At 43.0% G+C, this 27,826-nt stretch overlaps 1 protein-coding gene across 1 annotated transcript in view; it reads right to left on the reverse strand.

Annotated features, from left to right (window-relative positions):
- Positions 1–296: 296 nt before the first annotated feature.
- The window catches only part of THRAP3 (thyroid hormone receptor associated protein 3), a 40,098-nt gene continuing 12,568 nt past the window's right edge, over positions 297–27,826 (reverse strand). Inside the window, exons 2-11 of the mRNA XM_084786253.1 lie at positions 23,046–23,199; positions 15,032–15,934; positions 12,898–13,596; positions 11,380–11,552; positions 10,253–10,364; positions 8,680–8,764; positions 6,944–7,131; positions 3,793–3,988; positions 3,260–3,403; positions 297–1,852 (exon numbers count right to left, since the gene is read on the reverse strand). Coding sequence (XP_084642379.1) covers positions 1,631–1,852; positions 3,260–3,403; positions 3,793–3,988; positions 6,944–7,131; positions 8,680–8,764; positions 10,253–10,364; positions 11,380–11,552; positions 12,898–13,596; positions 15,032–15,934; positions 23,046–23,182 — 2,859 coding nt within the window. The 5' untranslated portion in view covers positions 23,183–23,199 and the 3' untranslated portion in view covers positions 297–1,630. The remainder of the gene's footprint in view (positions 1,853–3,259; positions 3,404–3,792; positions 3,989–6,943; positions 7,132–8,679; positions 8,765–10,252; positions 10,365–11,379; positions 11,553–12,897; positions 13,597–15,031; positions 15,935–23,045; positions 23,200–27,826) is intronic.

Here is a 27,826-nt window from a genome sequence, read left to right on the forward strand (position 1 = left end):
AGTCTTCCTGCTGGGTGAACATAACAAAGGCCAGCTGACTGCAGCCTTGACCAAGGCCCCCACTATGAAGGAAGCCAAAGTCCTGGCTTGATGGCACAGTAATCAAGTTTGGTTCTTGGAGGTGTCAAAAACAGAAAGCAGCGACTCCACTGAGAACAATAGGGATGTCTTTCCAAAGAAGGAAGAGAGCATGGGATAAGGATTCAGCGGTGTAGGTTTCCAGAAACTTCTGTGGGAGGAACCTACCAGCCCAGCATCACTCACAAAGGCATTAGGAGGACAACGAACACAGTCCATTTATATCTGTCACTTCATTTATTGTTTTTATTTGCAGGAGGAGTTGAAACAAAAATTTAAGGGTGTTTTTCTTTTCTCCCCTAAACACGAATCATTCAAGTAAAACCAACTTAACCATAGAAATTAGCAAAGTAAGGGGAAGTAAGCACAACAACCCAAGAGCAAAGGCTGGAGGAGGAAGAGGAGGGTGCAATCGGCAGAGAACATACGCAACAGATGCGGTGGTTCATCTGCTTGGGACCACCTCCCCGGAAAGCAAGCACAAGGACCCTTTTATGAGGATAACCCCCCACCCCAACATCTGAAAATGTTTCAACTCAAAATTAAGGTTAAAAAGAGAAAAAAGGAAAAAAACAAAACCACACAACCCCACAAACCACCCAGCCATAACCACCATCCTTAATCGATCATAGGAGTTTCTTCTCATTTTATAAAAAGATTAATAAAAAATATTGAAAAAAGTATCTTCTCATCTTATATTTGTAAAGATAATAGAATTCAGAAGTTTCTTAGAAAACAGACCAGAAACTACCCTCCAGTTTCCACCCCCTTTGCTGAGGACCAGCAGGACTACAAAGTATGGGACACTGGAGCTGCTGGTGGAGAATGGGACGCCCAGCCCAGGAGAAATCAGACAAGAGCAGGTGCATGGGAGGCTGGGAGCATGGCTGTGGAGAACAGGGAACACAAGGTGGTCAGAAAGGCCTTAAACTCCTCCTAACATACAAAACTGGTTTTTACAAAGATCCAAGCAGTTTGGTCCCAAACTGAGGTGAACACTTCAATGTTTATTCACATGCTTTGTTTTCTCTTAAGAATCAAAGTTGCCCAAATTAAAATCTTTCTGCTAATATTACTACATATCCCTTTAAAAGGAAGGAAAAAGAAAAAAAAAGGGGGGGAGGAGGGGCTTTTTAAAAATGGGGATAGGAAGAGACTGAAAGCCAAGCTCACCCTCTTAGTTCCAAAGGAAATGAAATTAAGAAAACTTGGTTTCTAATGGGGAAGAGACCAAAAGAAAAGGAAGAAGGAAAAAAAAAAATCCAAGCATCAGCATCATTCTCCCTACCCTGCCCCCACCCCACACACCAACAAATGAGAAACAGCGGAGCCCATTGTGTTGTGGTCTGCTCAAGACATGGGCCTGATCCTAGGTTCTGTGCCAGAGTTCTCTGTCCAGTGGGACAGCACCGGGGATAGCTGTCATAGGGTCCTGTGTGGCTGGTGGGTTGTGGGGTGGGGTTTTCAGGATCTTCTTGAGGCTCCTTGTTTAGCTCCACCAGCCTCTCCCAGTGCTTTTCTCTCCTGGGCAAGGGCTCATCAAGAGTGGCCTCTACTCAGCTGTGGGCTGTAAACTGTCCTTCTCTTCTCTGTTCTCTGTCCCACTCTCATCATCTTCAATCTCTCCTTCCTCTCCACTGAACTTGTCGTGGGCCCACTTGGGGCTGGTACTGGACTTCCGGAACATGAACCGGCCCCGACCACGGGGGAAGGCTCCTCGTCCTCGTCCTCGGCTCATCCACTTGTCACTGCCCTCACCTTCCCGGTCATCATGCTGCAAGGAAAGGAAACTGGCTTTAGTGCTAGCACTCTCTTCAAAGAAGTACCCACCCAAAGGGGCCAGAGAGGAAGTGCCTCAGCCTCCTTTTCTGGCCCTTCCCCCACTCCAAACTGCCACAGGCTCAGATCCAAGAGTATCACTGGATACTACCCAAGGAACTCTAAGGCAACAGTGTGGACATCACAACAGAAGTCACTGAGAGACCAGGAGGCATCATCTCATCTAACCCTGTCCCCATCATTATCATGTTAATGAGACTATTACTTAGAATACTATCTCTTAAAGAAGCTCTAGAAAGCTAGTCCTACTAACATGTAGTGGACCTGGACCATTAGATAATGAACACAGAGAACATACCTGGGGCTTCAGCCCTTTCCAAATCACCCACCCCAGGTTGCCCTCTTGTAGCACAGCCCCTCTTCAGTTGTATTAAAAAGACAGTGTGTCACAGGAGGAAAAGCAGCCTACATCCTAAACAATCCCTGCTCTGACAGCCTCCATAGCAGAGAGATAACCAAAAGGCGAATGGGCAAAGCATTTTGAAAACCCATACTAGCAACTAATGATTAGACTCTTAACACTTTTTTTTAAAGCCATCCACAGTCAGGCTTAGTTAAACTGCCAGCTGCTTCTGTCCAAGGTTGCAGTGTGCCACATGACAAGACCAGATGGGCAGTGTTCTCAGGCGGTAACAGAAGCAAGGGCCATTGCAGGGCCTTTCACAGCACCCACACCTACTCAGGCCCTCGAGGAGCTTCAAACTGGCTCCCAGCAACTGGGCACAACCCTCAAGAATCACACAGGCTTGGATATAGGCCTGCTGAATCACAGCAAGGCCAAGAGAGTGAGTGCCTAGGGAAAAGCCCAGAACAGCATGAGAACCAGCCACACTTACAGATTCTTTTCTTTCCTCAAATAGGTCTACAACTCTTTCTTGTCAATGTAGTAGTAGAGGGTGACAGAGGCTGGGGTGACTGAGGAGTCAAAGTTCACAGGACAAGAAAGGCAGCAACCCCACCCCCCAGGTGCCCACCAACCCCAAGGGTTTTTCTGTGTAGTCTTGTCAGTCCTGAACTCACTTTGTAGACCAGGCTGGCCTCAAACTCACACAGATCTCTGCTTCCCTGAGTGCTGGGATTACCGGCCTGTGCCACCTTACCCAACAACAGCTGTATTTGTTGCTTGTTCTGGAATCCATAAACATCTCAGAAGATGAGGCAAAACTGACTTCTCTCTCCAGACAAGAGCCATCTGGCTAGCACTATACTAACACCCACAGTGCTCTAAGCCTGCACACAAATTTAACCACATGGTCAGGTAGACCAATCTAGGCCTTCAGGTCAGCCACTGTGTGCCAAAGGCTCTCTGGCTGGCCCTCCTCGGCTAACCCCAGATACATACCAAGTAATACTTCTTGCTTTTGGGTGTGTACTCTGGATCCCATTCCTCTTCCCGGGTTCTCTTTTGAAAATCATTGTTGCTGTTGTTGTTATTGTTACCAGAATAATTTCCTCTGCCCCAACCTCTCCCTCTTGCTCGAAATTGCTGCAGGAAAAAAAAAAAAAGGTCCATGTCAGCATAGGAAATTAATTCCCTGTGCTCTGCTACAACATTTTCTTGAGAGGTAACAGGCAGCTGTCCTCGTCTCCAGTAGTTAAACGAGTTTCTGCCACCCCAGGCAGACAGGCCAGGGGGTGTAAATAGCTAGAGGCCTCCTTCAAGCAAGAGCCAAGGTAATGGGGGAAGTTCTGGGATGGGAAGCTAGACAAGGGTTTGGAAATGATTAGAAACAGAGACGCAGGTGAATGTGGAAGCTTAACAAACCAAAGAATCTAGAACTGCCTTGCTCAGACCAGAGACAAAAGAATTGGTATCCTGCTGAGATCCAGGACCAGAAGAAGCCAGAGGCTTAGAGAAAGGAGGGAGGCCCTTACAAAGGTTCCCCGAGCTCTGCCGCCTCTTTCGTTCGGACCCACGAAGTCTTTGGTCCCCAGTCTGGATTTGTCAAAGCCTGTGGTGCTCTCTTCCCTCTCCTCTGCTTCCTCCGGGTACTCCTCCGCTTTGTAGGAGTGAGATGACTGGGAAGAGGAAGAGGACGACCTAGACCGGTCTCTTGCTCTGCGGTGCTTCCTACATGGACAAGGAGGAAATCAAGATTGGTTCTGACAGCCTCTCACAGAGGAACTACCAAGCAACTGGGTCAGCACCAGCCTGTTCACCCCAACTACACAGCAGAGCTGGGGCTTCCTCCTGGTTCTCCAGTCATTTTCAGTGACATATCTGTTTCTAAGCCTGTGGTGAATATGTATCAGACATAAAGAACACAAAACCACTATGGCTTCCAGTGTCAGCCTAACACATCAATCAACAGAGAAGACAAGTATGCCTGTAAAAAAAAGGCTGTGTTGTGAGTGGGCACAAGGGGGTGAGTGACACCCTAAGGATGAAATAAGATGTCTAAACACCTGACTGATAAAACAAGTATTCAACAGAATAGTCACAGAATTCAATATTACTCAATTTATAGGTGAAAGCCTGGATTCAAACTCAATTCTAATTAGCCCACTAAACTATACAACCACTCCTACTTAGCTGTTAAGTCTAGAATCTGAAGCAACTCTTCCTGGAGTGATTTCTCTTCCCTTCCCTTCATGTGGGGGAAATTACAGACTAGACAAATGAGATTAATATGATGACTCAATGTCTACACACTGTAAGTCGGTGCCAGCGCTGTCAAAGGTGACAGGAGGCTACTAAATGAATCTTATGTGTCAGAAGGACCAAGCTCCCAGGAAAAGAGGCCTCAAAGTATTTCTCAGTTCTTCACTTAAAAAAGAACTTTGGTGTCAGGCATGGTGGGGCATGCCTTTAATCCCAGCACCCAGGAGGCAGGGGCCAGCCTGGTCTATAAAGATAGTTAGTTCCTTGCCAGTCAGGACTATTACACAGAGAAACCTTGTCTAAAAAAAACAAAACAAAAAGTTTTTACAAATTGTACAGAAACACAGTATTGTAATCAAATCATTTCCCCTTGACCTAGTCACTCAAGCATGCAGTACCCAAAGAGGCCAGCTCTCTCCAAGAGGGCATCACCATCTCCCCAGACAAGGGCTGCAGATGATCTGGGCCGCCAAATGGGTGCTGGGAATCAAATTACTGCTTTTAATAGTTGAGTCAATTCTCTAGACCCAAAGTGCTACCCCCCATCCCAGGATTTCTCTGTGTGGCTTTGGCTATCATGGACTAGCTTTGTAGACTAGGCTGCCTCAAACTCACAGGATCTGCCTGCCTCTGCTTCCCTGACTGCTGGGTTTACAGGTGTGCACCACCACGACCAGCCCAAAGTGCTTTTTATAAAAGAAGAACTAGGGGGCTCAGTGGTTAAGAGCACTAGCTGCTCTTCCAGAGGACTGGGGTCGAATTCCCAGCACCCACATGGTAGCTCACAGCTTACCTGCCTGTAACCCCTGTTCTAGGTGACTCAACACCCTCACAGACATAGGATGAGTTCAGGACAGCCAAGGTTACAGAGAAACAGTTTCGAAAAACTAAACCAAACCAAACAAACAAAAAAGAAACTGAGGTATATGAAGGCTCTATTCTTGGGGGCTTGGTCCTTGATACCTTAGAGTGATTTAGTATCCTCCTGTTTCCTTTGGTAGGGCTGGCATTGCACTATAGCTCTAAGCAACTGGTTGGAAGTTAGTTACACTATAGGCATTTTTCAGAAAGAATTATCAGAATTGCTTTTCTACACTCAATACTGATGTGCTTGTGGGAATTCACCCCCCTTTCCACCAGTGGTAACATAGTACACATTTATAAACCCAACCTTAGGAGGCAAAAGACGATCAGGAGTTCAAGGCCACCTTCAGCCTTCACAGTGAGTGAGGCCAGCCTGAACCACCTGAGACAAAAGCCTGCCAGTTCAAGTTGAGAACAGCAGAGCTATTGCTTTTTGAGAAGGTTTAAAGACTACAACTCTGCTCCATTTAATAAAGGTGACCAAAATTGTAGACTGTTCAACAGTGCACTGAGGCTGGAATACACTTGTTTGTTTAATACGTGCAAAGACCAGAGTTCATTCTTTAGCACCACCAAAAAAAAAAAAAAAGTAAATAGAAACAGAGTGACACTGGCATGTAGTCCTACATAACTCAACAGTGCCTACTTTAAGAAATATTTGGAATACCTCTTTTGAACTGTCTGTGAAACTAGTTTAAAAGACATCCTGTCCTATCCAGTTCCACCTGAGTATTTATTATCTTATGTGCATTGGCATTTTGCCTGCATCTATGTCTATGTGAAGTGTTGGGAATTGAACTCAGATCCCCCAGAAGATCAGCTAGTGCTCTTAACAGCTGAGCCATCTCTCCAGCGCCCCAACTCCCAACTAGTATTTTTATTCAACAATGACTCCTAAAATATAAGCACACTGGCTGGAGAGATGGCTCAGCTGTTAAAGGTTAGGTTCACAACCAAAAATATAAGAGAAAGAACATGTCCAGAAGACTTGTCAAACAACCTTCCCAATGAATCACCACACCATCTGTGCAAGCATTATTTTCTTGCACAAAGTCAAAACTACTTAGATAACAGAAGTTCTATTTTCAAGCTAGCAATCCTCTTTTTGACTATTACATGGTATTTAAGACAAAGCTGCCGATGCTGTTTAAGTCCTTCCCCCTGGAGTCCTCTGGATAAGGCCTGGTGTAGCCGGGCGTGGTGGCGCACGCCTTTAATCCCAGCACTCAGGAGGCAGAGGCAGGCGGATCGCTGTGAGTTCGAGGCCAGCCTGGTCTACAAAGTGAGTCCAGGATGGCCAAGGCTACACAGAGAAACCCTGTCTCGGAAAAAAAAAAAAAAAGAAGGCCTGGTGTATCCCAAGAGCACAAAGGGGTATGTGCTGTGTGCTCTCATGTAATCTCAGTAGTGGTAGGACAGGGTTTAAGCAGCCTGGTCTACACAGGAAGTTCTGGGCTAGGCAAGGTTGTGTATTCAGACTCTGAAGTAAAAGGCAAAACCAAACCACCACTAACAAGAGACAGCCAGTCTAGTGACAGGCTTCACTCTAGGAGCACATACTTCTGCTTCTTCGATCCTTTGTGGGTTTTCTCTGTTTTCTCCGTTGATCGTTCTCTTGAGTGGCTAGAGTCTCGGGAATCCACGGACTCTCTTGATTTACCTCGCTTAAGATCTCTCTCCTTATGTTTTTTACGACGTTCAATATCAAGGCGAAGATCAACAGGATCATCTTTGTATTTTCCCTCAGCCTGCCCAAAAAGATGTCAAAATTAAGGTTTTGGGGATTCAGAACTATTAACTCACTCACTCTCAAATGTGGTTTCAACTTATGGAGGCACTAGAAATCTAAGAGCCTCACCCCAGTCGGTTTTTGTTTTGTTTTTAAGAACAACCAAGGTGCTGTCTCTGAATCCTTGATTTTTGTGTCCCAGTAATGACTCTGGCTAGGTGTATATACACTAAGATGGCCAAAAATCAGTTCTGGGAGGTGTTTGTATTAGGTTTATAAGAAATGCTTACTTCTCCCTACTTAGAGCAGCCACCCACTACTGTGTGGAACTACCTTAAAATATAATAAGCAACACTGGCCAGATCACCTCTGCAATGGCCTTTAGTAACACCTGGGGGAACTCATGAGGGCAAAAGCCTAAGATGGCTTCAGGGACATCATGCATGGGACTTGTCCAATAAAAACAAGCCCTTGCTAACAGGATGCTGTCCACTCTGTATTAACATCTTACATACACAAACCATAAACTTCCTGACGCAATAATATTTCACTGAGATTAACAGTAAGAATGATACAAAGGAAGTTTATTATTTTATCAATTTGTTTCTGAGAGTGGATCTAAGACTTCTGTAATTTCTAAAAGCCAATAAACAAATAATGACAACAAAAGACAAATGCAGCTACCACTCCTTGGGCCACTGGACAGCATCACTAAGGAGCTGGCTGTTGAAGGCATGGGAGCATAGACTTCTGCTGTTTCACTAGGGCCAGGCTGAGGGCGTGTGGAGACAGGGAAAACGGGTGGAAGATGGATGGAAGAGTGCACCAGAGTCTCTCAACCAAAAAGACAAATTTGTTTGGAAAAATTAAAACAGTATTTAAAAAAAAAAAGTTTCAGCAGCACAGAACAGCTTTCACTTCAAATTTCAACTATATTTATGAATGATAGTCAATAAATACTAAGATCTTAAAAACTTCATCTATTTATTTCACAGTAAAAGACTGCTTATGAGTTTTAACCTCTTAATGTTGTGTGCACATCATTGCAAATGTAGCCAGGCCATTTTAAAGTAACAGTAATCGACAGATGATATGGTACAATGTTAGGAAAAAACAAAAACAAAAAAAAAAAGCGCACCAGCTGTTGAACACAGTCTACTGAGTTAAGATATGAATATTTCACTCTGCTCTGACATGCATGTCTTTCTGAAATCATGGTTGGAAATAGTGCATGTAGACAGTTGATTTGATAATACTTACAAGCAGAAAAATATCACAAAAAGTTTCTTCTCTCATCATGGGCACTTGTTCCAAAACGCCTCTCTTTTTTTTCTCAAGCTCACCTCAATAGACTCTGGGGTCATTTACCATATTCTAACCACTTCACAAAGGTTGTTGATACATTTTAATAAAAATTAACCCTTTGTAGTTCATTTTTAGAATTATGCCCATCCTTAAAAGAAAAACACAAACTTAAGTAGAGAGTAATTTAAACAAACACATTTCTGTCAAGTTCATGCCCAACGCACTCATTTTGTTGGAATTACTGATCAAAGCAACAGTTCACCTTGTAGCCAGCTTCCCGGGGACTTTTCAATTCCTCATGAGTCAAACCATGTTTTCTGAATGTACTGGGAGAAATGTCTATCCTCCTAAAATTAAAAACACAGAAATTGTATACTATTCTACAGAATAACACTGGTTAACATTCTAGATCCTAAGGTGGGTAATGGAGTCAGAGACACAATTACTTTTCATAGCTTATCTGCTACTAGTTATGTATGTATGTATGTATGTGGTATCAAGATGAAGTGTGAAAGCCTAGCATGCACTGTATCACTGAGTTAGACCTGTAACACAAACATAACTTTAAAAAGTGTGTGTGTGTGTGTGTGTGTGTGTGTGTGTGTGTGTGTGTGTGTGTACCTACACTCAGTGTACATCTTTAATGTACAAGCTATAGCATATATGTGGAGGCCAGAGGACAACTTATGGGAGTCAGTTTGCTCCTTCCACAATATGGAACCTGGGGACCAAAGTCAGGACACTAAGCTTAGCAACATGCAACTTTATCCACTAAACCTTATCTTACCAACCCAAGTTCCTTTACCTTTTATTTGGGTCGGGTTCAACTCAAGAGTTTGGCCCATACCAGGCAAGCATTCTACCACTAAGCCATAGCACCCAGCACACTACTCTTTTCCAGGCAGAATCTTTCTAGGTAGCCCTTGCTGTCCTAGAACTTGCTATTTAGATTAGATTTGCCTGCCTTTGACTCCCAAAACTGGGCCCGGTGGTGCACGCCTTTAATCCCAGAACTCTGGAGGCAGAGGCAGGTGGATTGCTGTGAGATCAAGGCCAGTCTGGTCTACAAAGAGAGTCCAGGACAGCCAAGGCTACACAGAGAGACTTGGTCTTTAATAAAAAATAAAATAAAATAAAAATCTATGCCACCATGCCCAGCCTCTGTTCCTTCCCAACAGTACCACTAGTTAGCAAGTCTGATTCAATCTTAGAGTTGCTTATAGTCACCTCTACTGCCCTGACCTAAGAGTAGTTTCTATCTTGAGAATCTGAGAACATGGGCCCACTATTTCTCTGTAAAAGTGGTTCTGGGTGAGAAACTGCCCTAGATTGATACAGACACTACCAGAGGCTAAATTTAAGGCTTTTTTTTTTTTAAATAAACTTGGGTCTTCCTCAGTACTAAGCTGACAGACTACCAATGAATTACTGGTATGATCAACTTTAATTCCAGAAAAGATTTCCATGTGTCTAACAGATCCCCTTAATTACAAGGGATGTTCTTTAAACCTGCTAGAACTTATTTAAACCCCTTGAGACAAGTCAATTTTAAGCTTCTCCCTCAACCATTGTCCTCAGCAAATTCTCCTAAACAAAATGCATGAAATATGTAAGGTTTCCTAAAGAAGTCAGTATTTATTCTTACTACAGGAACTTCAGGTTCTCTGGGCCCAATATGACTATGACCTTCAAAGCATTCTTTCCATTCCCTGAGCCCTAGAGAATGTTACCCCAAATTTTGGATCCGAAGTACATTAGTAGGAAACCTCAGCGAGGTGAGTTTATTATCAGCTGACAATTAATCACAACCCCCACTATAAGGCTGAGGACCTCACCTGTGTATCTCTGGGCTTTTCTTATTTTTAGCGGCTTCTTGTTCATTTCCTCTCTTTAGGTATTTAGTAAAGCGTTCATGTAATGTCATTCCAGAGGATCCAAAGTGATGCTCTGTTAAGATTCAAGGAAATACATTAATAGGCTATCAAGAGCAGATATTATATTTAACTCCCCCAAGAGCCTGCAGCCAGAGATACAACTCAAGTGTTCAAACCCATAGAATACACTGAAAAGAGGAAGGGAAAGTGGCTGGTTCAGAAACAATCCAATGCTGGGTTTCTAGTTAGCCCCCTAATCTCAGGGGCATGAAACAAGGACAAAGAACCTGGTGCTCACCTCCCTTTGGGCACAAGAATAACTACTACTTGTCTTTAACTCTAGATGGAGCCTGTGAACCAGCCCTGTTCCATTTTCTCAATCACTGTTCTTGGCTATTTCTCAACCTACCCATCTTTATTTGCCCAGGGGACAATACAACAACTTGGGAAAGAAATTCACATCATAAAGTCTACAAGAAACTGCTATAAAGAAAAGGAGATAATGGAAAAGTCACTTCTCAGAGGCTGGAGAAATGGCTCAGAGGGTAAGAAAGGCTGCTGTACTCCCAGAGGACACAAGTTCGCTTTCCAGCGCCCTTGTCAGGCAGCTCACAACTGAATGTAACTCTAGCTCCAAAGGGATCTGAGATCATCTTCTGGCCTCCATGGGAACCTCCCACCCCAGACACATCAACATAGATAAATATAAAAATCTTTAAAAAGTCATGTTGAAGATTTTGTTATCATCATTACAGATTGACAGCATTTTAAAATATTCACCTTTATTAAAACATGGAAACTTTGCCGGGCGTGGTGGTGCACACCTTTAATCCCAGCACTTGGGAGGCAGAGGCAGGCAGATCACTGTGAGTTCAAGGCCAACCTGGTCTACAAAGCCAGTCCAGGACAGCCAAGGCTAACACAAGGAGACCCTGTCTCAAAAAACAAAACAAAACAAAACACATGGAAACTTCTCCCTGAAGTACATTCCTTTAAGGTTTAAAGCCTTTAGCTTTAAGGGCCCTAGAGGCTTCCTCATTCCCTAGTCATCTTGTTTCTACAAAGACTCATGTGTAGAAATGACTTGCCTTTAACATGATGAACAATCGTCACTATGTGCTGGGCAAACAGTTCTGATGGACTGCGCTGAGACTGGGCTGACTGTATGTGCTGGAAAATGGAACGAAATTCCTGTTCCTTTTTGTTGCTGTGGACTAAATCCCGACAAAGCTTTCGTTCCTGAGCCAGTAAGCCACTGGGTCTGAAAAACAAATACAAGGAGATTCAGTGTGACAAGAGATACAGAAAGTCACTATTCCTTAACCATAAAAAGATACTAATTTTTAAGGTACTTTTTCCCCTTATGTAACTCAAGGCTGGCTGTGAACTTGTAATCTTCTGCCTCAGTACTAGGAGCCTTTACAGGCTTAGGGTGAGGGTGTAGAATGCTTGCGCATACTAGGTATCCAAGTCTTCCAACACTGAGCCACAGCTTCCTCTCATTATTTTATGCCAGGGAGGGAAGGATGAATGTGTGTGGCACACACAACTCAAAGCCAGAAGACAACATGTAGGAGTCAGTGCTTTCCTTCCAGATCACCAGGCTTAGTGGATGTTGCCTTCAACCTGCTGAACTATCCTGCCAATCCCTCAGTCCCTTTTGAGACTGTTCCAAGGAGTTTTGAACCTACCCACACCCCTTTTGTTCTTTAACAATGTTTCAAGTAATCCTAATACATTATAAGGAAAGGTGGGTCCAAAATTTTCTTTCCTTTCAGCAAAGTGTTAAAACCTTGGTGGTGGTTATTTCCTCTTGCTGCATGTTTTAACATACACAACAAGCAGAAAGATATTGGCTTGGCTAGGAAACTCATTCAATGAGGGAACATAAAGAAGCAAGCAGTGGGGCTGGTGAGATGGCTCAGTGAGTACAGGCTGTGGCTACCAAGCCAGAGCTTGATTCCCAGGACCTACATGGCAGAAAGAGAAAACTCACTCCCAAAAGATGTCCTCTGACCTTCACATGAGTGTTACATGCATGGTATGGCATGTATGCACCCTCCTCCCTTCTTAAGCAGAAGTGGCAAGAGTGGAGGGTGGGGCTAGAAACCCCCACTCAGGTAGAGCTCTAAATGTCTGGGTAGATTATTATACTAAGTCAGAAAGCAGCCAGTCTGAGCTCTACTATGCTTTCCTGTTGTTAGTGGAAACTAGGAAGAGGCTAGACCCATCAATTTTTAATTTTCTGTTACTTAATGGTGGAAAAATTTTCAGATTCTGCCGACTCAAGTAAAATGGGGACAAGATTCTCTAGTGTCTTCACAGATAAAAGAAACAATGTGGGTAGGAGTTGGCTTAGAGGCAAACCAGACCAAAATAGCAGTTCTGAGCCTCCCAGAAACAAAGAAAGCCAATCACTATTGCTGAAGACTTTCTTTACTCCAACAATGCCTACAGGCCATAATCACTCTCCATTTGAGGGACAGACATAAAGGTACTGGCACTGACAGGTGGCAGCAAGGGAACATTTCCACCCTAAGGAAGAAGGGGTAAGGAAACCATTTGGGCCATTAGAGCCCCGAGGGTCAACAAGGAGCACTCCTCACCGTGCAAGGTCCTCATCGAAGGAGTCCATCCGGACATTGACCTGGGCCTCCCGAGTAATGGAAAAGGAAGACTTCCCTGAGGAAAAGTCTCCTTTGTTTCCCAGCTTGTCACGGCTCTCAGAGGTCTTCCTGGGGGGAGGTGATGAGCTTTTCTCCTGGACCACCTTGTACGCAGTCACCCGAAAATTCTTTTCTGGCACAAAGCCCCTGTGCCCACTCTCACTCCTCTTGGCCCCTCCACGCTCCTCCTTTCTGGATCTTTCTGTGAAAGGCTCCTCCTCCAGCTCCTCTGCTTTTCTCTGCTTTTCCTTCCCCATATGCACCAGGCTCTCCCATTTGCCCGACTTCTCTTCCTCCTGGTTTTTGCTTGCACCGGTGATGACTTTAGACATGAATTTAGGCTCATCATCAAACTCAGGTTCCTTCCTTCCCTTACTTTTGTCCTTATCTTGCTCATCCATCTCCTCCTTGTGGAAGTCAGCCATCTTTTTCTCAAAGTCATCACGGAGCTTATACCTTTTGGGTGACTGGCTGCCTCGGAAGGGCTTCTCAGTGTCCGTTTTGGAAGCAAATGGATCAGATTTCATCTTTACATCAGCATCAGAGAAGCTCCCTTTCTCTTTTAGCTTCTCTTTATCAGTATTTGTTTGTTTCTGCTCCTTATCTTTCCCGTTCTCTGTCTTCTGCTCTTCCAGATACCTAGTTTTAAAGATACAAGGGAGACAAACAAGAGGCCTCCTGAGCGTCCTGAGCTACACAGCACCTGTTCCTGCTCTGGTTTCCAGTCTCTGAGCAAACATATCTAAAGATCCGAGTATTATCAGGCCTGTCTACCTGTCTTTTCTAACAATTTCTGGGGGAGAGGGAAGAGAATCCTTCATGGATTTACGAACTCAGCATTTAAGAGCCAACGGAAACGTGCCTTATAAAAACAACAACAAAAAAACCCCAAAACAACAACAACAAAAACTAGAAGAGCAAGTTATTTAGGATACTGAAGAAAAATTGTTTTTTACTTACCTGTAATGTGGTCTAAAGGAAAAACAACTAAAGTCTTATCCCAACTTTCACTCATTCATTTAAAATCTGCTTTCAGCAAAGTTAACAGAATGTTCAACTTTGGACTGTTTTGATTTTATACAACTCACATTTGGAAATACAAGTCTCAAAAAGAGACTTCAAATTTGCTTCAAGTCACCTAGAAGATCTACATAATGAAATATACTGTGAACACATAAAAACAAAATACTTGTTAATAGAGAAAAGAAGCAAATCATTACTGTCCCAGTGGAAAAGCAGAAACCAGACTCAAATCTACATTTAGTCCTGGCAAGGAATAAAACCTACACTGCAAAGCAATTTTCTCTAACTGCAGCAAATACAGACTTTGAACATATGTTAATTATGGGCAATTAATGGGTAACGCAAACTGAATTAGTTATACTGATGTACATGGCAAAGAATCAAGGGGCAGCAGGCACCAGAGAAGGTGCTAGTAAAAGAGTAAAGAACAGAAGGAAGAACCTCTTGACTATCACACAGTCCTCTCAAATAATCCAGTCTACACAGGAACAATTCTTATCACTTACCATGCCCTCTCCCAGGGCAGCAGGAACAAAACAATGCCATACCCTGCCCTAATATGAAGCTTGGTAACTTCTCCTAGGGCATAAACTCATCTTGTGTTTTTGTTTTTAAAGGCTTTCCTGGATTAAGCCTTGGACTTTCTTACTTTGCCCAGTCTCCGAGTGTGGCTCTTTACCATGATGGACTGATGAACATCAAACATGACAGATGGTCTACAGCTCCAATGGCCAGCCATGTTGGCAAAAAAGTAATTTTTGGTAGCTGACTCACAAACCTCTACCATTTTCTGGCTTAGATTGGTATGACCCCAAGGCAAGTTTTTACATGTGAAAACATCATTGCAGGCTAGTCTAAAGAAACTTTCATTGCAATGAATATTCAAAAAGCCAGAGTTAAACTAAAGGTTTCCTTAGGTGATGCCTTTAATGTCAGCTAATGAAAAGCCAAGGAAATAAGGATTACCTTATTACCACTAATCACTCAAGCACTATTACAACTAAACCACTTGTTAGTGGTTTAGTTGGGGACGGGGAAATGAGATACTTGCCTTTTTGTGTACACTGCTCCTCCCGAAGCAGCACTCTCTTCCTTCTGAGACGAACCATACGCAGAGCCAGTGGCTGGTGGACTCTTACCCACAGGGCTCTTTTTGGATGGACTCAAAGACCCAGATCCATGATCGAATTGACTTTGGTGCGTTCCAGACTGATATCCAGCACCACCTGACACAGACGAGCCCATCTGGGATGCATTAGAAAGTGGAGGACTAGGTTTTGGCACTGGGCTAGGGCGTGGTGACCTCCGCCTAACCACCACAGACTGGAGTGGGCTTTTGAGAGCTGGGCTTCTCTCCCGGGGACTCAGATCAGAAACTGAGGCCCGTGATGCAGAACCAGTGCCATAGGTGGTGGCATCTGGCCATGGCTTTGAGCTCTCAGATCCTTTTATATCTTGAGAGGTGCCTCCAGAGAACGTCTGCTCCTTTGCCTCATCCCCCTGGTTATCACCAGCTGCCTGAGATGGCCGGCTATCCTTAGAAGAGGACTTTTTCTCTTTTGTAGACTTGCGCTTAGATGACTCAACTCTGCTGTGGTTGGAGGATGAACGGGAGGATGAGGAACGTCTTGACCTGTCAGAAGATGACTTATCAGAGTTCCGAGAATGGCTCCTGGACCGTGGTGAAGGGGACCTTCTCTTTGGGGAACGTGATCGAGAACGGCCCCGACGAGGGCTGTACGCTTGCCGGTAGTTCTGCCAATTGGAACGGTAGTTTCCATAGCCACCTCGGTTATACTGGCCCCATGGATAAAAGCCTCGGTTTCGCCCACGGAAATAATAGGGCCTCCTGTAGCCTCTGTTGTGACCTCGGAAATCTCGATTCTGATATACTCTGGGGTGATTCCTTTCTCTGTTATGAGCTGGAGAATATGATCTGGAACGAGACCTAGAACTGCAGAGGAAGGGAATAGGGAAAATGTATTTTTCACACAGCATTTTTTTATTTATAAAACAACTTGCCAACAAAGGTTAACACGGCAATCCTGACTACTCTGTGTTATTTATTTCTGGCACTATCTGACCCTAAGGCACCCAAACACTGGACTAGAACAAGGGAAGTAGGGTTCTTCTCACTTTCCCACAGTGTAACCCACAGTGTAAACATCTTTCAACTCAACCTCAAGACCAGCATCGTGTTCGTTTCAGTGAGGAACTCAGATAAAGTGGAGGTCCGCTGACAAAACCAAGGAGACTGTCTAACATGTTCAAGAACATAAAGCTGTGGATCATCCGCCAGGAGCCATCAAAAAGGCCAAAGCCCGAGTGGGCCAATAAGGCTGTAGGCAGGCTTGTAGGTTGTAAGGCGTTTTGAGGATCCAGCCTGTGGTAAGTGGTGCCACCCCTGGGCTGGCTGGTGGTGCAGGGTTCTCTAAGAAAATAGGCTGAGCAAGCCATGTAGTGCAAAGCAGTAAGCAGTACCCATCCATGGCCTCTGCATCAGCTCCTACTTCCAGGTCTCTGGCCTGTGTGAGTTTTGTCCTGATGTCTTTGAATTATAAACAGCAATATAGAAACGTAAGCCAATAAACCCTTTTGCTTTTGGTCACCGTGTTTCATCATAGCAATAATATTAAGACAGTGGCCAGGTGTGGTGGCACACATCTTTAGTCCTTTAATCCCAACACTCAGGAGGCAGAGGCAGGAGGATCTCTGTGAGTTCGTGGCCAGCCTGGTCTATAAAGTGAGTCCAGGACAGCCAAGCCTACAGAGAAACCCATCTGAAAAAACAAAACAAAGGAACAACAACAAAAACCTCAGCAAAATAATAATCATGAAGAAGGAGGAGAAGGAGACGACAACAGTGAAGAAGTAAAAGATCAGGGCAGTCAGCGACAAGTCTGACAACCTAAATTCCATTTTCGGTTTGAACTAATTTCAAGGCTCCATAGGATGATGAGCACCAACCCCCACAAGTTGCCTTGATTTCCACATGTGTGCTGTAAGACACATAGACAAGACAAATAAATCTAGTATTTTTCTTTCTTTCTTTCTTTCTTTTTTTTTTTAGTTTTTTGAGACAGGGTTTCTCTGTATAGCCTTGGCTGTCCTGGACTCCCTTTGTAGACCAGGCTGGCCTCAAACTCACAGCAACCCACCTGCCTCCGCCTCCCGAGAGCTGGGCTTAAAGGCACGCCACCATGCCAGGCTCAAATCTAGTAACTTTAAAAAGTGGTTTGTACAAATACACTGAGTTCTTTTACTGCAGCCCCCTTTATTTTTGGTGAGACAGGGTCTCAGGGTAGCCCTGGGTGGCCTGGAACTTACGATGCAAGACTAGGCCAACACCAAACTCAATCACCTGCCTCTGTCTCCCAAATGCTAGATTAAGGGTACTGATGAGGTTCTTGCATACCACTTTTTCTGCCAATCATGATATTACTATTATGGCAAAATATTTTCTCAAAATATAAAACTAAAACCCCTTCAGGAACGACAGCATAATCAAAATATATTGTATTCATGTATGAAAAACAACATAATGAATCCACTATTTGTTTTTTGCTTTTGTTTGTTTGAGAGAGTTTCTCTGTATAATGGACCTGGATGTCCTGGACTCACTTTGTAGTCTATGCTGGCATCAGATACCCTGGAAATGGAGTAGAGGCAGTTGTGAGCCACCATGTGGATGCTGGGAATCAAACCCAGGTCCTTGGCTCAAGCAGAAGTACTCTTAACTCCTGAGCTATCTCTTCAGCTTTTATTTTTATTAATTTGTTTGTTTGGTTGGTTTGTATTTTAAGACAGGGTTTCTCTCGTGTAGCCTTGGCTGTCCTAGACTCACTTTGTAGACCAGGCTGGCCTCCAACTCACAGCGATCCACCTGCCTCTGCCTCTCAAGCGCTGGGATTAAAGGCGTGTGTCACCATGCCCGGCCTGAAATCCACCATTTTGCACTAATTAAAAGAGTCTAAAGCCAGCGTGGTGGTGCACGCCTTTAATCCTAGCACTCGGGAGGCAGAGGCAGGAGGATCGATGTGAGTTTGAGGCCAGCCTGGTCTACAAAGTGAATCCAGGACAGCCAAGGCTACACAGAGAAACCCTGTCTCGAAAAACAAAACAAAACAAAAAAGCAGTAAGGAGCCGGAGAAACAACTTAGTGGTTAAGAGCATTGTTGTTGCAGAGATCTGCTGGCTCACAACTGTATGTTAACTCCAGCTCCAAGGACCCTGCCACTCCCTTCTAGCCCCCAAGGTCACTGCATGCATGTAGAACACAAACACATACAGGCAGGCAAAACACTGATACATATTAAAAAAAAAAAAAAAGTTTAAAACAGTAGTAAAACGATAGTTTCCGGGGCTGGAGAGATGGCTCAGTGGTTAAGAGCGCCGCCTGCTCTTCCAGAGGTCCTGAGTTCAATTCCCAGCAACCACATGGTGGCTCACAACCATCTATAATGTAATCTGATGCCCTCTTCTGCAGATAAGGCACTCACATGTAATAAATAAAATAAATAAATCTAAAAAATAAATAAATAAAATACTAACGTCCTTGTTTTAAAAAAAAAAAAAAAAAGATAGTTTCCTTCCCTCACCTTATTCAAAATCTTGCTTTTCAGGGTCTCTTATACAATTCAGTCAAAAATATTAAGTGATAAATTCCAAAATTAAACAATTCTTTAATGTTCCCCCTCCATTCCTTTGTGTATTGTATATGTGTTCTGTGAGAATGCCACGTGTATTACATGCAGGAGGCCAGAGGACACCTTGAAACAATCAGTTCTCCTCTTCCACCTTGAGGGTCCCAAGGGCCAAACTCATGTCCTCAGGCTTGGCACCAAACTCTTGTATCCTTTGAGCCACCTTGCCTGCCCAATTCTTTAGTATTTACCATGCTTTAATAGTTTTTATTATGGTAAATTGTTATTAATGTTCTACTGCTATTAATCTCTCTGTAGCTAATTTTTAAGTGAAGTTTTATCATGCATGTGTTTACAGGAAGAAACATAATACTGTGTGTAGGGACCTTGGACAGGACCACTGTAGACAAGGAGGGGGCTACTATATTACCCATTACTATCACTTCAGGGTCTGGTAACTAGGCAACCAGGACCTCTAAGGAGAAGCTTACCGTCAGAAGTTAAATATAAAGATAAAACAATTGGCTTTCTGGTACTGCCCACTGTTCTTAGATGTATCTACACCATAAAGAATAACAACTAACAAAGATGTATCTACTTGCTGATTAATGGTTGCCATCTAAGCAAAATTTAAAAGAATAAAAACTTACCTTCTACATTTCTCATTCAGAAATTGTAACAAATTAAGAAAAGAAAGGAGAGGCAGATGTAGGCTATGAAACGGAATATGACCCCATTAAAGGGCTCTGCTTGAAGGAGATCCATCACCAGCACTAAAGGGATATAATTCATGTTTCCATCCTTAAGACTACTGCTGCTTCTGTACCAATTACTAGAGTAAGGGAAGGCGCTATGGCCCCCTGCATCCAAACATGCAGTCACTGTAAGATGCAGAAACATGAGGCTCTGCAGACTGCAAAGAAAGTTATTTAAGGTCACTGAAAAGGATACAGTCTGTGAAATAAAGGGGGAAAAATGAACTTTCTCCAATTCTGTAGAACTCAGCAGTTAATTTAAAGGCATGGTTTCTCAAACTCTCAGGATAAATACTTTCCTTATAGGAGAAGGAAAACAAAAGGAAACAATAAAAACAAAACCACGAAATAGATAAGCCAGAAATAAAAAGGTAAGCACACAGTGGCAAACTTATCTGCTTCTTTCTTCCCCACCTTGAGACAGGGCTTCTCTGTGTAACAGAGTCCTGGCTGTCTTAGACTCACTCTGTAGACCAGGTTGGCCTCCAACTCACAGAGATCTGCCTGCCCCTGCTAGAATTAAAGGTGTGTGCCACCATGCCTGGCTACCTATCTGCTTCTTTTTTCTTTCTTTTTTTGGCAGGTGTGTGTGTGTGTGTGTGTGTGTGTGTGTGTGTGTGTGTGTGTGTGTGTGTGTTGAGACAGGGTTTCTCTGTGTAGCCTTAGCTGTCCTGGACTCCCTTTTAGACCAGGCTCGCTTGGAACTCAAGCTATCCATCTGCCTCTGCCTCCCAAAAGCTGGGATCAAAGGCGTGTACCACCACCACCTGGCCCTATCTGTTTCTTTTGTTTTTTTTTTTAAATATTTATTTATTATTATGTATACAGTGCTCTGCCTGCATGTACACCTGCAGGCCAGACGAGGGCATCAGATCACATTATAGATGATTGTGAGTACCATGTGGTTGCTGGGAATTGAACTCAGGACCTTTGGAGGAGCAGTCAGTGCCCTTAACCTCTGAGCCATCTTTCCAGCGCCCCTATCTGTTTCTTAAAAGCACAAGTCAGGCAAATAAGTCAAGATAAAAAACATGTTTCCTAGGGACAAAAATAAAAATTCTTCTAGAGTTTATAATCTCCTAGGCAAATAGACAGCACTTAAATTGGCTCTAACCCTACCCAACAAATTGCCTGTTTATGACACTGTTCCTTCATTTCTCAAGTTAATCTCCACACCAAATCTGTACATCAGGAGACAAGATCTACCCAGAGTTCCTGCCGTTTCAGAGTTGGTTGGCATGTCTCAATTTGGTCTGTGTCAGTTCAATTTTGTTTAGCTTTGGCTGTTCAGTCATGCTTAGCTCTGAACCACTTATTTAGTTTCCATTTACCAAATTAAATTTTTAAAAGGGTATCTTTTAGAACCAGTTGAAAATGAAATTTAAGCCAGGCGTGGTGGCGCATGCCTTTAATCCCAGCACTCCAGAGGCAGAGGCAGGTGGATCGACCTGAGTTCGAGGCCAGCCTGGTCTACAAAGGGAGCCCAGGATAGCCAAGGCTACATAGACAAACCCTGTCTCAAAAACGAAAGAAAGAAACAAAGAAAGAAAGAAAGAAAGAAAGAAAGAAAGAAAGAAAATGGAAAAAAAATTTTTTTTGTTTTGTTTTTTGAGACAGGGTCTCTCTGTGTAGCCTTTGCTGTCCTGGACTCACTTTGTAGACCAGGCTGGCCTCGAACTCACAGCGATCCGCCTGCCTCTGCCTCCCAAGTGCTGGGATTAAAGGCGTGCGCCACCACGCCCGGCTAAGAAAATGAAATTTAAGTCAGCTAAAAATGAAGACTGAGCCCAGGGTAGGGTGGCATATGCCATTAATCACAGCACTCAGGAGGCAGAGGCATAAGGATCTCTGAGTTCGAGGCCAGCCTGGTCTACAAAGATAGTTCCAGGATAGTCAGGGCTACACAGAGAAACCCTGTCTTGAAAAAGCAAAGAAAAAAAATCAAGACTAGGTGCAAGGCAGGACTCGAAGAGCCTCTCTGTTCCATCCCACGGCCTTGACATTAATCTCTTGAGGTATAAACATAAAATCAGTAGTTTCCCCTTCAGTATTCACACATCCCTTTTGTCTAATCTCTACTATGAAATTAATTTTGAGGCTGATTTTTCACAGATTTCATTGAAATTTAACTTACTTTTGTTAAGAAAGGAAGGTGTTGTTTTTTTTTTAACCAGCTACATATTTAATGTCTAAATTCTACAGAGCCAAAGAAGCCATCAAGAACAAAGTTTTATTGACTTTACAAAAAGAAGCTTTAAGTTCATAATAAATCCTCAAGGAAGATTCCAGACACTTATTAGCAGAATTTCTAAGAGGATAAAAATGATACAGTAGTGTCTTGCAAGTTCAATTTGGAAACAACAACAAAACAACAAAATACAAAAAAGAATTACACAAAGATTCCCTTGAGGGGCTGGAGAGATGGCTCAGCAGTTAAGAGCACTGACTGCTCTTTCAGAGGTCCTTAGCTCAGTTCCCAGCAACCACATGGTGGCTCACAACCATCTATAATGTGATCTAATACCCTCTTCTGGTGTGCAGGAGCACTCGTATACATAAAATAAATAAATAAACAAATCTACCTTTTTAAAAAATTCCCTTGAATAGTTTACACTAGTGTTTCCCAATGTCTACATGAAGAAAAAAATTAAAAGCATTAAAAGCTTGTAAAATTAATCTTTAGAGCTGGGAGGTACACACCTTTAATCCCAGGACTTGGGAGGCAGAGGCAGGCGGATCTCTATGAGTTCAAGGCCAGCCTGGTCTACAAAGTATGAATCTAGGACAGCCAGGAGTACACAGAGAAACCCTATCTCAAAAAAGCTTAAAAAAACAAAAATAAAAACAAAAGCAAAAGAAAGAAAGAAAGAAAGAAAGAAAGAAAAAAAAAACCTAATCCCATAGAAGAAATTTAAACCTTTTAAATCTCAGGATTCAAGAGGCTGAAATGGAAGGGTCTCAAGTTTAATGCCAGCCTGGACTACAAGATCTATCTGGAAAAAACAAAACCACCATGTTTTCAATGAATGAGAAAATTGTCTTAAACCATTAAAAGATGCTGGGCATCTGTTGGAAATCGAAATGGAGATGTTTATTGAAGGTTTCAAAAATAAACTTAAATATATTCGCAATAACCTAAAAACCAATCATTTTCACATTTAGAAAAAAAAAAAAAAGAAAACCCAAAAACAAACAAACAAACAAAACCTGTTGGTGTATACAACTGACTTTGACTTTCAGCGTTAAGATGCTTTGTTAAATAAATGCAACTTGTTAGTGACCAGCACATTAGAGATACACCCATGACATCTGGTAAATTCCTAAAAGTTAACTGAGTTTAATGGGTTACAGGTTTCACCTCAATGCAATGATGTTAACATTATTAATCCTTAGTTGTCCTTTCATTGCTGATAAATCAACTAAGTTTGATTTAAGCCTTCAAAAAGTCACGTTAGTGAAAGATAATTGGTCATATGATTTCAAGCAAGGAGTTTAGACACAAATAAAATGCTCTTCTAAAGTGAATGGAAGTATGTATGGTCGAAGGACAGAGATGAAGCAAACAGCCTTGCAATGAAAGCCCATCCTACCTGCCACCTGACAGGAGCCCTTCAATACCCAAATCAACACAATCACCTCCCCAACATGATAAACCATACCCCCTTACCTCAGCCTGCGCTTCCTTGAACGAGAGACAGATCGGCTTCGAGACCGAGACTTTGAAAAGGAACGAGACCGAGATCTGGATGCAGATCTTGAGCGAGAAGAGCGAGACCCAGACTTGGATTTGTTTGTTTTTGACATCTTGGAAGAGATTATACCTAATGAGAGAGGATACATTCAAATTCATGAGTTCTACAAATCTCAACTTCTCTAAGCATTGGGGGGGGGGGGGTGCAGTGTACAATAAAATTATTTTAAAAGCCACCTCATAGCCAGGAATGTTCATGAACACCAATAACCCCAGGACCTGGACCTGGGAAGAGAGGCAGGAAGATAGGATGGTCTATGTAGGTACAGGCCAGTCAGAACCTATTAGTTCTAATTGAAATTTAAAAACCAGAACAACTTTACTCTAACCTTTTTATTTGTAGATTTTTGAGGCTACAAAGATGGATGAGTAGTTAAGAGTACTACTATTCTGGCAGAAGATCTGTCACAATTCCTACCACACTGTGGCTCATGAACGTACATGTATCTTTCTGTCAATCTGTGTAGGCCAGAAGAGGATGTCAAATTCCCCAGAGCTAGAGTTACCGCAGACTATTGAGAGTTGCCCAATGAAGGTACTGAGAACGGAACTCAGGTTCTCTTCCAAAGTAGTATAATCTCACTCTCTGGGCAATCTCTCTGGCCCAACACTAGATTTCTAGCAATCCAAATTTAAGGCCTCACATTTCCATACAAGCATTTTATTGACTCAGCCCTCCCAGGCTTTATTGACTTTCTAGTCTCCATATTCTCTTTTTTTCCTTTGGTTTCTGAGACAATGTTTGTATTAGCTTTGGCTGTCCTAGAATTGGCTTTGTAGACCAGGCTGGCTTTGAAGTCACAGAGCTCTGCCTGCCTCTACCTCCCCAGTGCTGGAATTAAAGGTGCACACCATCACTGCTCAGTTAGTCTCTATGTTCTTTAGAAGAATCACACTTAATAAGTAGTGTCAACTATGGTAGTAAACACATTTAATCATTACATTCAGGAAGCAGAAGACAGTCAGATTTCTGTGAATTTGAGGTCAGCCTGGTCTACATAGCAAGCTCTAGGCTAGCCATGGCTACAAAATTAGAGCCTGTGTTTCCTCTCCCCCTGCTAAAAAGAGAAAGAAAAGGTGCCAAGGAAAAAATAAAATAAAAAATAATAACCTGCATATGCTATCTGGCTTTTATGTGGGTTCTGGGGAATCAATCTTAGGCTGCTAGGCCTGCACAGCAAATACTTTTCCCAATGAGTATCCTCCTGGCCTCTAGTATGTTTTTATGACTTACTGAATGTGCTACAGTATTTGCATTCATGTCTATATGTACACAATATGTCAGCAAAGGGTATCAGATGCCTTTGAAACTTATGAACTGGAGTTATAGATGGTTGTGAGGCAACATGTGCATTCAGGGAACCAAACTGGAATCTTCTGCAAGAATATAAGTGCTCTTAATTACTTAGCCATCTCACCAAACCCTCCCTGAGATATCTATTATCAACAAAATCAAAGCATATATAGATTTTTGTGAAAGCCTTCTTTCACTTAGCATGGCATTTTCAAATTTAGCCATGATCGGACATATCACAAAAGTGGGGGGGGGGGGGATGACGACAACGACTTTCAATGGCCACACTAAAGGCAAAATATAGAAATTCTTGTTTTGTTTTTTTAAGCAAGATAACTAAGATGTGGCTGCTTAACACATATAAGGTCCTGGGTTCAGTCTTTGCACCAAATAAAACGGAGTATGTGTATGCTTGTCATCACAGTACTGAGGAGACTAGCAAGAGGATCACAAGTCAAGGAAAGGTCACACCCACCACCTTACTTGTTCCAGAACAAGCCTTAAACAAAGAGACCCTATGTCAAAAAAATGAAGGGAGGGAATGGAAATAAAAAGGGAAAGAACCTTCCAGTCATAAAGTTAAAGCAGCATTCCCTATTTGTGCTATTTGCCTCAGGGTAGTTGGGGTAGAAAAGCTGAGCTCAGGTGAAATTTTAAACATGTTTACTATTTTCCTTGTTTCTCCCGAGACTGTACTCTCCAGAGTAAAAGGAAGAGGGGAGAAAGGGGAACAACAAAAGCAGCTGAGGCACCTCTAGGGAACACTTCAAAGATTTTGAAACTCACCGAGACTCAAGAATCACATTACAGACCTCTTTCTGACACTTCTGCTATTAAATGGCTCCTGTTACTTTGTAATATAAATCAGTAAAAAATTTTAATTCTAAGGTCCCGCAATTTATAGAAAACATTCACACCTGCATTAAAGACTTCCCTAAAGGTTAGGAGTCATTCTTCTGGTAACTTAAAGGTTTTGGGTTGTTATTTTTTTAATCTGTGTATGTTATAAAAACAAAATTACAAACCAGGCAATGGTGGTGCACACCTTCAGTCCCAGCGGATCTCTGTATTCTACGAGTGGGTGGGGAAAGTGAGCTTAAGCCCAACTACCAGCCATCCGCTAATGTTACTCTGGCCTCTTGTCTACCTACTGAAAAATACTCTTTCTTTTTTTCTCTCCCCAAAATATCAACACCCATATGAATAGATGAAATAATCTTTCTCATTGCTACAAATGGACAACTAAAGGCTGAAATCCCTAAATGGTACCAGGCAAAGGTTTTGGCTCCCTAAATGAAAGCAATTTTCAGCCAACACCTTTATTTGTAGGGCAAGTGCTTCTATCTCTCTATTTGTTGATCAATAAATTAAGGATCCGAAGCTAGGCATGGTAGCAGAAGCCTTTAAGTATCACCACTGTGGAGGAAAAGACAGGTGAGTTTTTAGGCCAACTTGGTCTACATAAGAGTTCTAGGGCCTGTCTTAAACTAGAATGAGGATTTGGAACAGCTCTTTATCACTGACAAAAGAGCTCTTAAAATGTAAGCCAGGCGTGGTGGCTCAGGTCTTTAATCCCAAAACTTGGGAGGCAAAGGCAGGTGGGTCACCGTGAGGAGGCCAGCCTCTACAAAGACAAATCTAAAAACAAAACAAAAAACAAATAAAATGCACTCACATACACCATCAATTCTAAAATTCATAGTGAAAAAAAAAAATCCTTTCCAATTCATATATTTCACCAACACCCCACCCCCAACAGGTTCTCACTATGTATCTCTCTCCTTAGCTGTCCTAGAACTCACTCTGTAGGCCAGGCTGTCCTTGGACTCCTAGAGGTGTACACCACCACTGCCTGGCTTTTCACTCCTTTTTAGAAACCTAGCCAATCTACCTAAAAATAAAGACATTAACCATGTGGGTCATTCATCTTCTGAATGCATATGGGGCAATGCAGCTAGAAAAAGTACAGGAAGCACAAAGCTCACTGGGAGAAGTGGTGAACCGCTACTGTAGGATTCCACTGGTGAGGGACTCGGCTGGCTTTTTCCTTCAAAGCTAGTCAGCAAGTCACACTTTCTTCCTGCTCTTCAGTAAGTGAATTAGTTTCTAGTCCTATCACATCTCAAACAACTTCTTTCACTGTTTACTTTTTCCTACATTTTGTTTTTATTGAGACAGGGTTTCTCTGTTTTAGAGCCTGGCAGTCATGGAACTGATCTACAGACCAGCTCATAAAGATCTGGCTGGGTCTGCCTCCTGAGTATGGGATTAAAGGTGTGTGCCACCACCGCCTGTTTTCTTTTCTTTGGACAGTGTTTTGCCTGTGGTGTATGTCTATGGGTATTAGATCATGGAGTTACAGACAGAAGTGAGTAGCCATATGGGTGCTGGGAATTGAACTCTGAAAGAGCAATCATGGTCTTCACTAAATAGAAGCTTTGGGCAAGAAAAAGGGGCGGGGGATGGAGAGATGACTCAGAGGTTAAGGGCACTGACTGTTCTTCCAGAGGTCCAGAATTTAATTCCCAGCAACCACATGGTGGCTCACAACCATCTATAATGTGATCTGAATAACTCTTTAAAAATAAGAAAGAAGCTGGGCGGTGGTGGCACCCGCCTTTAATCCCAGCACTTGGGAGGCAGGCAGATCGCTGTGAGTTTGAGGCCAACCTGGTCTACAAAGCAAGTCCAGGACAGGATAGTCAAGGCTACACAGAGAAACCCTGTCTCAAAAAAAAAAAAAAAAAAAAAAGAAAAGAAAAAAGAAAGAAAGAAAAATGGGGGAAGGGGGCAGGGGTTAAATCTTGCCTCTGTGAACTACTAGCTGGACCCTTTGGTTTTCACTGTACAGGAAGTCCAAGAGAATTAAAGTACTCATAATTCACATAGAGGAATTCAGAACATGGCTGTTCTGGCAAAAGATCACATCCAAAGACCTTCTAGGTCTGTGTGATCCAGCTGGAATACAAATACACCTTTAATCCAGGAGACAGAGGCAAAGCAGATCTGTTTTTGTTTGTTTTTTCAAGACAAGGTCTCTCTGTGTAGCCTTCTTTGGCTATCCTGGACTCGCTTCGCAGACCAGGCTGGCCTCAAACTCACAGCAATCCGCCTGCCTCCGCCTCCCAAGTGCTGGGCATAAAAGCGTGCACTACCATCCCCAGCTCAGATCCATTTTTTGTTTTTTCGAAACAGGGTTGTCCAGGAACTCAAAGATCCTGCCTCCCCAACGGCTAGGGTTAAAGGCATGTGCCACCAAGCCCTCTGGGAAACAGATCTGAGTTCAAGGCCAACCTGGTATAGATCAAGAATCAGGTAAAGAAGGGGCTCAGAGATTAAGAGCACTGACTGCTCTTCCAAAGATCCTGAGTTCAATTCCCAGCAACCACATGGTAGCTCATAA

This window comes from Acomys minous (assembly GCF_964271855.1).
Source record: "Acomys minous genome assembly, chromosome: 6".
NCBI classification, from domain to species: Eukaryota; Metazoa; Chordata; class Mammalia; order Rodentia; family Muridae; genus Acomys; species Acomys minous.